The sequence below is a fragment of the Meleagris gallopavo genome, chromosome 2 (genome assembly GCF_000146605.3).
Source record: "Meleagris gallopavo isolate NT-WF06-2002-E0010 breed Aviagen turkey brand Nicholas breeding stock chromosome 2, Turkey_5.1, whole genome shotgun sequence".
Taxonomy (NCBI): domain Eukaryota; kingdom Metazoa; phylum Chordata; class Aves; order Galliformes; family Phasianidae; genus Meleagris; species Meleagris gallopavo.
Window position 1 is genome coordinate 38,710,438 of NC_015012.2, and position 10,307 is coordinate 38,720,744.

The following is a 10,307-nucleotide window of genomic DNA, read 5'->3' on the forward strand; positions in this document are numbered from 1 at the left end:
GCTCGGTCCCGGGATGCCCGCGGCCGGCGCGCTCGAGCGGAACGGCTTGCGTCTGGAGTTGGCAGGGGTAAAATTTCATCTCCAGCGGCGGCGGTGGAGGGTGAGGCTCCGCTCCGTGTGCCTTCGGCCCGGCGGGGGCTCTCTGTGCTTGGGAACGCGTAAGAGGATGGTGGAGTGAGGCCCCTACAGCAGGGGAAGGCACAGCGCGGGGTTCTGTGCCGCGCCGCTCGAGGGGAAATGAAGCGGAGAGCCCCCAGGGCTTCTGCGTGCCCGGTTGCTGGTGCTAGACCCGGCTCCAGCCTTGCTAAGCTGTTACATCCAGCCTAAGCAAAGAGAAAGGCTGTAAGGACAGAGAGACTGTATCTCTTCTTTCCTTTTTTTTTCTTTTTTTCTTTTTTTTTTAAATTAATTTTTTTTTTTTCCTTCCTAATGGAAAATGTGCAAAGTTGAACTCACCACGCTTTTTTTCCCCTCCTTTCCCCCCTAGCCGTGGTGTCTGTGGACGGCAAGCCGGTGCGACTGCAGCTCTGTGACACGGCTGGGCAGGTCAGTGAAGCCACCAACCCCAGTGACAGCAGGAGGGGAGGGAGGTCCCAGGGGGAGAGGTCACACAAAGTGGTCCTGGTGGTGACCCCGGAGTCTGGAGGGCCACCTGATATTCCCTGAGAACAGTTGTCATTGGCTTCATTTTTTAGTTAAATAACCACGGAAATGAGAATTACTGTGTTTGAGCGCAGGCATGTGGAACATTCATAGCTGTAGGTATGGAGAGGTGGAAACCGTGCTGTTAAAGGGACTTGGGAAAGAAAAAATACCATTTGGTGGCATCTGTGGAGACTTCACACTTTCAATTCCCATCCACTAAGAAGTGCTGCTTCTGCCTCTGCTGAGCTGACAACAACTGCTACTTCCAGCTCCTCGTTTGCCTGACCAGAGCACCCATCTTTTGTGTTTTCTGCATGTTCTTGGCTTGTGTGTGCCATAAACACATGCAGTGCTGTTTGAGCCCAGGTAGCTTGAAGTTTTTTGCTACTTATCTTGTTTTTGAAATGGATGGGAGCTGAGTTCATGAGCTGCTTTGTGGATCCAGGTCTGTGGCTTCCCCAAAGCCACGCAGATAAATCTCAGCGGCCTTAGCACACAAACCTAGTTAGGTGCTCTGCAAGCAGGTGCCCCACTTAAGAAAGGACTTTGGAGAGCTACTCAGCCCTGGCAGCAGTATAGGGCTTCTATCTGCCCTACAAACCCAACCTGAAAGCCTGCAAGCCTGCAAGCAGGTTATTACCTGCATCGGGTGTCCCCTGGTCTTGTGCCAGGGTGGAACCGTGTGTGTGCTCATCGGCAGAGCATGCAGATGACCCCACCTGTGTGGTGACAGCCTGTGGATGTAGTGCCCAGGCCCAGTGGTGCCAGTCAGTCTGCTCACCTGCACTGCTGCAGAGTGAGTGGTTCAGGTGTTTGGCTGTTCAAGTGCCCTGGAACAGGGGGAGTTGCTTCATTACAAATGGAAGGGTTGTCTACAGCATTAGTCATCCTGAATAAAATACGCCTGGCTGGATGAGATTGCTGCTGGAATCTGCAGCTGAAAGAGCACTCCAGTCAGGGTGAAATTCCAGCTATTTCAGTGTCAGCAGCCTGAAGAGGTGCAGAGTCCTGCAATTTGTGTACCTGCCATTTGAATCCACAGGAGTGCACTTGGAACATGAAGGGCGCCGTCCCATCTGGGCAGAAACCCTTAAGATCTGGGTTTGGCTTTCAAGCCCATTGAATCGAGTGCCGCTGAGATTTCTCACGTTGCAGGAAGAGGCAGTTAGGCAGCGAGATTCCTTGCTGCAAATGGCCCTGTCCTTCAGTGAGCACGGGGCTCCTCCAGTCAAATGGTGAGAGCCCGCTCTCCTGTGAGCCTTAATCTGGGAATCAGCAGAGCTAATGAAGCTTGCTTTCTTGACTCGTGTTTTATAAATTGCTGTCTCTCTTGGAGTTGCTGCTGGAAGAAATTCATTCAAGTGGAACGAGACTTCTGAGGCTTCAACGGGGCTTTAAGCTGCATATCCTTTGCCCTTGCAGGCTTTAAAGCAGAATTTCCCATCTTGAAAATTAACACACGACTAGCAATTCAGCAGCAAAATGCTGGTATTGGAGAGATGTCTTCAGCTGCATTTGTTCTCTGCACTTTAAATTCAGAGCTTTTGAGAACATGTCCATTTTAATTAAAATGTCACTTCATAGAGGCAAATCCTACCTGCTCAGGCTGCTGGTGTTACCCTGCTTTCATCCTGCTGTCAGCATAAAGGGCTGTGTGCAGTTAGTTAACCCTCGCTTCTTGCAGCATTCTTTGCTCCTTTATTACCTTCAGGTGCTCGGCTTTCTTTCCGCTACCTCCTGAAGCTGCAGAAGGGTCTTGCTTTGTTGGAGTTTCCTCTAACAAAAAGAGGAAAGGGGTAGGGAAAAAAAAAAAAAAGATAGCACCGGGAGGCCTCTCTGCAGTTTGTTTGATGTGGCATGGGTGGGAGGGAAAGGTAAAGCTCTTATTCCATGCCATTGGCATGTTAAGCCTGTGCATTGTGATTCGCTGTTGCTGCCATTGGATTTAAATCCCCGGGCACAAAGGCAGGGAAATTATTGCCTCTCCTGTAGGATGTTGTTAAGTAGCACTGGTTTCAAAATGTTTCCGGCCAGGGTGTGCTTGCTGCCACTTGTCTGCTGTGCTCTCGCCTGTGTCTGTAGGCACGATGGTACCTCTGAGGTCTGTGTACCTTTTTCCCTCCCACAGCTTTCTTTTTAGCTTCACTGCTCTCTGTGGCTTTGCTGGTCCTTTTTTGGGCAGATATAGGGCAGAAGACTGATGTGCAAGTAGCAAAGGAAATACATAAGCATTTGAAGCTGCAGCTGAGTTAGAAAAGCCCAGCCGGGTGGGGGCTTGTGGCTGGGCATGGCCAGGCCTTGGGTCTGCACATGGGCCTGCTGCCCCGCCTCGTCCCATTTTCTGGTGCTGGAGGACAGGGGTTGAAGCTGGGGGTGTTTTGCAGCCTACACAGTGCTGTTTGTCATGTGCTAACGCAGTGTCATTCTGTCCAGGATGAGTTTGACAAGCTGAGGCCTCTGTGCTACACCAACACAGACATCTTCCTGCTGTGCTTCAGTGTTGTCAGCCCCTCGTCCTTCCAAAACGTCAGTGAGAAGTGGGTCCCCGAAATCCGATGCCACTGCCCCAAGGCGCCCATCATCCTGGTGGGGACACAGTCGGACCTCCGGGAGGATGTCAAGGTGCTCATCGAGCTGGACAAGTGCAAGGAGAAGCCGGTCCCGGAGGAGGCCGCGAAGCTCTGTGCCGAGGAAATAAAAGCCGCGTCCTACATCGAGTGCTCGGCTTTGACTCAGAAAAACCTCAAGGAGGTTTTTGATGCGGCCATTGTGGCTGGAATTCAGTACTCAGATACGCAGCAGCAACCAAAGAAATCCAAGTGTAGGACTCCAGACAAGATGAAAAACCTCTCTAAATCTTGGTGGAAAAAATACTGCTGTTTTGTATAGGAGTTGCGAGGATCCGAGTGCTGCTCTGAGGAAATCAAATAGAAGCTATATTAGCTGAAATCTCATTCTGTGTTGTCCGGGGTGTATAGCTTAGGTCTGTATGTATGTATGTGTATATGTTGCTACTTGGTATCTCCGTTGCCCTCACGAGGGTGGCAGAAGGATTTGTAGTTAAATCATGGCTATAAATCAAGTCTGGCGTTGAGTTTCGTGACTAATATCTTTCATTGCGGAAGAAGTGCACCATGTATCTGTGAAGTTATAAGGATTTGTCCAAAGGATTTGACTTCTTGTCTTACCATGTGTACCTGATGGGGAGGAACAGACGGGAACCTTTTGCTGCAAGGGCTGCACAGGAGGACTGTGGAAATGTAGAGCTGTGTACATGGACGGTTAAAGGGAAAATAACACTGTGCCTCCTAACGGACCTTTCTAGCTTTAAAAAACCCACTCCTGCTCTTTTCTCCATGTCTTCCCAAACCAACAGTCTTAGGGATCGCTTTAAAAAGGGTATGCAAGAGGTGTAATCTATACTCAAATGCTATGGTTGGAAAGGTCACATATATACCTTCAGCATGCTGTGAGGGAACCTGATATGTTACAGCACTGACATCTCATTTGTCGCCTCCTGACTTGAGGGTCATTTTTGTCCTTTTCCCCTCATGCTGAGGGCGTCACAAGGAAGCCCAAGGAGTGTTACTGAGCCTTAGCTCACTACTTTGGGTGGCAGTGGGTTTCTCTCTCTTTGTGTGGACATGATGACAGTTGGTCTATTTCAACAGAAAGGAATGTAAATGCTGTTGGGTTGGTTGTTTTTTTTTTTAATCTTTTTTTAATTATTTTTTTTTTTAAGTAGATGTAACAAATATCCGTGCAGCACCATGCAAACTGCATCTGTTTTTAAGTCTACAGCCAAGAGTTTCAGAATGCCCCTCCTTACCTTTCAGGCTGCTAAACAAACAACAAAGCAGGCAGATAAAGGTGATAACAGACTGGACTCCAGCAACTGAGGCTGCTGTGTCCTCTTTATCGTGCTGTTTTCAACCAAGTTAATGTTTTCCTCCTAAAAGCAACGGTTGCTTACGGTTGAATCTTGTCCAAACTCATGCTGGGGAAATGGGCTGAGGCCACTCTGAAAATGCAACTGACAGTGTTTTCCCAGATCAGTCCAACAGGTTAAACGTGCCTAAAATGTAGCTGAGTGATCAAGGTAATGCAGAGCTGCGTGTGACCCACCCTCTGACTAAATCCAATTCCTACTGGGCTAAGCCTAATTTCAGTCCCTGTGGGTTTGAGAGGCTGGAAGAGTAACGTGACTCTCTGCAAGAATGGTATTTTAACTTTTTCTGCAGAGGGCATTTAGTCTGTGCTGTCTGTCTTTTTATGGCCCCAACTACTTTTTTTTTCTTTCCTAGGTATTTCAAGATCAGATTCTATTCTTTTTTTTTTCCCTCCATTTTCCCTTTGGCCATAGCCTTAAAGTGACCTTTTTCATAGTCTTAAGCTAAACTGCAGTTGCAGAAAGCCAGAACCCTTTTTCATCATAAATGAATCAGTGCCTGATATAGAGAGGAACTGTGGAAGCCATTTGAACTGATAAAGCTGACCACAGTTTACCTTCTGGCCCATTAAAGAAAATTACACTACGTAAATGGATTCTAGGTTGTATTGGCACAAACTCCACAGGCAATATTTTTTCCTCCACTACAGCAAAATGAGTATGAAGTGGGTAACGTTCCATGGCTGAAATCTTGAAAATGGAATGGAAATCTTTACATAGGGCCTGATTCAATAAGAATGTGTTGGCTTCTGCACTGGAAAGCCTGGAAAAGCAGTTTCCATAGCACAGAAGCTGGATGCATTGACCTTGGATGCATCTAGTTCATAATGGTTTTATGTTTACTGGTCATGAAGTTAACATCTGAGCCTTTATATTTCTTATTCTAATGCATTGACAGGATTTCAGATATGTAGTCATAATGTCATCTTGGAGCAAATCTTAAAGCCAGGTTTCTCTTGGGTGCTTTGCTTCTCTGTATAATGGTCTCAGCTGATCAAAAATGTGGAGTTTGGAAGGAGACAGGCTAGATTCTGAGCAACTCCCGGTTGCAAAAAAAAAAAATGCAGTTTCTTCTACAAGGTCGTACTGCTTTGTATCACGCCATACTGGAAGCTGTAGGTTATATTTTATAAGCAGCCTGTTTCATAGTCTGGAGTAGCATTACTTTTAAATGTAGCCAGCTGTGACTGTTTCTGAAAATGTGATGTATATACAACTTGTTATAGCCTTTTACTAGGTGTATGTAAACTGAGGTCTAATAAGTTTATGAATACTGCTCTACAAGGGGCTGCACAGGGTCTAGGTTTTAGGATTATTACTTTTAAAATCACCAGTATTTTACAAGCGCAAGTGGGGGGGAGATGTTTCTATGTAGTCTAATCTGATGTGCCTTATGAAAAAAAACTCTTCTAAATGTAGGCTATATTCTGAAAGAAATATTTCATGTGAGAATGATATAAATGAGGTATTTGGAAATAAATGCTGATCCACGTGTCTGTCTCTGCTGCCCATGGGGGGGAGGGGGGATGGATGTGGACTTCTTGCGCCTGCACCGCAAAAGCGAGGTGTGCAGCAGGGACAGCACGGCCCCACTGGGAACACACAGACCAGCATGACCTTTCCTGCTTCTATTGCACTGGGGGTGCCAGAGAGGATGTTTTGGAAGAGCAGAGCCGGTTCCCTCCTCTTGGAGCCTTTTCCATCTCATCCTGTATCCTGCCCTGTCCCACTGAGTGCCCATAGCTAAGTCCCCATGCAAAAGAGCTGTGGTGTGTTTCTCCCTGCTGCGCAGCCTTGTGGCTTACCTATTCCTGGGTCCAGAAAAGACTGAGCCAGCTCAGGTCATCCTTGATGTCTGAGTGATGTTGTGCATGTACCGCTGTGATCAAAAGGCTCTGCTGCCTGATGTGAGCTACAGGATGAGGTGGCAGCTGTGGCTGATAAGAGTGTGTTGAAGTATGCCTGCTGTACGAGAGGTTTTCCAGAAACACTGAAATTGCTGCTGCTTCATAATGGATGGAGGTTCCCAACGGAGGATTTTTGTTTGTTTGTTTGTTTTTTCATATCAAATGCTCTCAAAAAAATTGATCTATCCTTGCATGGAAATATACTTCACTTCTACCATTTTTTTCCTATGTATTTTGTGGATTGAACACCTCTAGTGTATGACTGAGGGTCAGGTAAATCTGGGATGTGACAAATGGTCCTTCAGACCCAGATGGGAGAGAGCATCTCTAAGGAAACTTGACTGCACTCTTTGCTTTTTTATTTCCTTCCTTGACATCAGTCACTGACTGCAGAGAGGCAGAGACTGCTGCAGGAGGTGGCCTGGTGTGACCATGTGAGGCTGACCCAATATTGTCATATGCATTACACTTAAGCACTGTACATCACTTCAGCATGTGAGTGCCCACGCAATGAAGCACCACGTGCTCACATGTTTGTGCAGAAGAGAAGGTTTGTCAGCTCCTCCTGCCTTCAGTGCTGCCCTGTCATGCAGCAGGATGGGGAGAGGGGGAACATAGCTGTTTAGGAATAAGACATCATTAAACTGGAAGAACTGATGAAGAGGCTCCCAGGCAAAGTGCAGTGATAGAAACTTTTACCTATGTTAGGCACGAGCAGATTAAAAGCCCAATTAGATGAATGTGTGAGGAAATGAACAGCCCCAGTGAGGACTGTTAGGTACAAAAATAGAGCCTTTTCTTTAGGAAGTCCCAGCACTGTGGATAGCTGGAAGCTGGGAGGAAATACTGCTGCACACTGGGGGGAAAAATCACTCTGTATTTACTCTGTTCTTAGATTTTTTCTTCAAGCGTCCGTGCAGGTTTGAGCCAGGATATGGGACGAGGTGGACTTTTGGCATCCTCCAGCCCTGCTGTCCTAATGTAGTTAAAGTTTTTGCATTTGTTCTTGCAGGATGTTTTTCAAGCCAACAGCAGGGCCCCAAGACCCAACAGGACCTCCTGAAGATTAAGCTTCTGACACTGCTGGCAGAGAGTGGGAATATGTAATACGATTAGGGCTGTTCATTACCCATTGAGTGCAGTTCTCTGTGGTATAAACTGAGGAGCAAACAGTTGTGTAATGCAGTGAATTTTACCATCTGAGGCAGTATTCTTCAATGTTACTGATTTATTTCCTGACTCTGTTTTAGCAGGAAGAATAAATCAGTGATGTATATGAAAATAATAGGTGTAAAGCTTGGCAAGTATGCTTTTTAAATCAACTAGGAGACTGTTTGTAAGAAGGAAGTGTGAGGGGCAGCTCTGCTGATCTGCAGGGATGACTCCTGCCCCCAGAGTCTTGCTGGCTCCTCAGCTTGGAGCACGGGGGTCAGAGCAGGCATCCATCAGATGCCAGCAGTCGGGGCAAGAACATAACCAGGCATTTGTGGCTCCTCAACATGTTTAGGTCTGGTTCCAGGCTTACTATCTGGGGGCAAAAGAAGAGTTATATAAGAGGACAAGCGTCGTCAGTTGGTTAATGCAATCCCTGACTTGCTGTAGCTTAGAGTCATAGAATCATAGAATCATTAATGTTGGAACATATCATTAATCATCAGCCCATACCCACCATGCCCACTAACCATGTCCCTCAGTGCCACACATTTCTTCAACACCTCCCTGGGCAGCCTGCAGTCCTTTGATGGAGGAAGATTTCTCTGAAGGCAGCATTGGAACAATCGCTCCCCACTCATCTTCCTGTTCCGTGGCTGCCTCTCTCCCTGCATTCCCCTCTCTATAGGCAATGTACTCATTTATTTTTAATTCAAAACAGCTCTTTGCCCGAAGCCTAGTGCTCAGCATTTTTATGCTCCCTGTATCACATTCTTGCATCTTTTGAGCTTTGTCATGGTCTTTCCACATTTTAATTATAAGCTCAGCAGGCTTCAGGCTTTGCTATTCCTCTGAGCTGAGAAAAACTGCTCCTTTTTCTTTCCTCTCATTTTCGTAATCTTCAACAATCAAAGTAGATGAATTTGGGGAAAAATGGGTAGCGTATTGCAGTGACTGAAGATTGGATCATGATAGCGAAAGGGTAAAGTCCCTGCCTGGAGTGGTGATAAGGCAGCACTGCGTGCCTGCACACAGTCGTTGTTGACATCTTGGGATGCGGGCTCTGCATCTGCTTGGCTACAGGCAGGGCCCTGGCCATCTTCAAAGGGCTTTGAAGTGCCCCCTGGCAATCTCCTCTGGAAGATAAGAGATTACAGAGAGAGAGGAAGGAGTTCCTGAAAACAGCTCCAGCAGCACGTATGTTTACCTAGTCTGGGTAACGCAGAAGGAGGCCAAAGCCTGAGCTGGTGACATCCGAGAAGACGTGCAGGGATTCAAGCAGAAAAAGCTAAGTAATGAGAAAACATTATTTGATTTTTTTTTACCTCTTTTGTTTGTTTGTTTATTTTTGTCTGTTTAAATCCACTGCCTCAGGACTGCAGCTGTGTGAGAAAAGTACACCTCTGCCTAGTCCTTCCTTATGGATCTGCTTAACACTGTTACTATATTTTTGCCTAAATCCTTGAGGTTACCACAGCCAACCAGAAAAGAGATCCCAAACCCACTGCTTAAATAAATACTTCTCATTGTTTTAAACCAAACTCCCATTCATTTCAATGTGACCCCAAGTCGTGAAACTGTAAGTTATGGTGAATAGCAGTCGATCATAGAATCATAGTATTATAGAATGGTTTGGATTGGAAGAGACCTTTAAAATCATCTGATTCCAACTCCCCTGCTATAGGTAGGAATACCTCCCACTAGACCAGGTTGCTCAAAGCCCCATCCGGCCTGGCTTTGAATGCTGCCAGGGAGGGGGCATCCACAGCCGCTCTGGGCAACCTGTTCCAGTTCTCTCAGCACTCTCACAGTAAACAATTTCTTCCTAATATCTAGTCTAAACTTACCCTCTTCCAGTTTAAAGCCATTTCCCCTCATCCTGTCGTTATGTGCCCTTATTAAAAGCCTCTCCCCAGCTTTCCCGTAGGCGGTCCTCAGGTGCTGGAAGGCAGCTAGAAGTGCTATAAGGTCCCCTTGGAACCTTCTCTTCTCCAGACTGAAGAGCCTGCGCTCTCTCAGCCTGTCCTCACAGGGTAGATGATATACATATATATATACATAAACCCCTTCTCAAATAGGGGTTTATGTTTCCCCTTTTCCAATCAGTGGGAATTTCACCAGATTGCCACGACCTTTCAAATATGATGGATAGTGTCTTGGCAACTTCATCTGCCAATTCTCTCAGAGAACCCATGGATGGATCTCATAAGGTCCCATGGACTTGTAAACTTTCAGGATATTTAGATGGGCTCACACCTCATCTTCACATACAGCAGGCAGGTCTTCCTTCTCCAAGTTCTTACCTTTGCTTTCTGCAGCTTGGGTTGTACGACTAGAGCCCTTGCTGGTGAAGACTGAGGCAAAGAAGTCATTGAGCATCTCAGTTTTCTCCATATCCCTCATAACAAGATGATCATGTGATCCTATTTGTGGATAAATAGGAGGCCAGGTGGTGAGGTAAGTGACAGTGAGACTTGATCCACTATCTTCTCTATTGTGTAAACCTGTTGTGTTTGCTTTTTCCTCCTCAGCCGAACTGTCCCAGGCTTGCCCAGTCTCTTCTCATGAGGGAGTTGCTCCACCCATTCCACCATTTCAGCTGCTGTTCCTCTGGGTCCTCCCTGACTCCACTGTCCCCTTCCTGAGGGGTGCAG

General features: G+C 46.7%; 1 protein-coding gene across 1 annotated transcript; it reads left to right on the forward strand.

The window, feature by feature from the left end:
* Positions 1-13: 13 nt before the first annotated feature.
* Positions 14-6,086, forward strand: RHOU (ras homolog family member U). The gene is made up of 3 exons (XM_031552198.1): positions 14-100; positions 454-546; positions 3,079-6,086. Exons 1-3 carry the CDS (start codon positions 14-16, stop codon positions 3,532-3,534), a joined length of 636 nt encoding a protein of 211 aa, XP_031408058.1. The 3' UTR covers positions 3,535-6,086.
* The last annotated feature ends 4,221 nt before the right edge of the window (positions 6,087-10,307 follow it).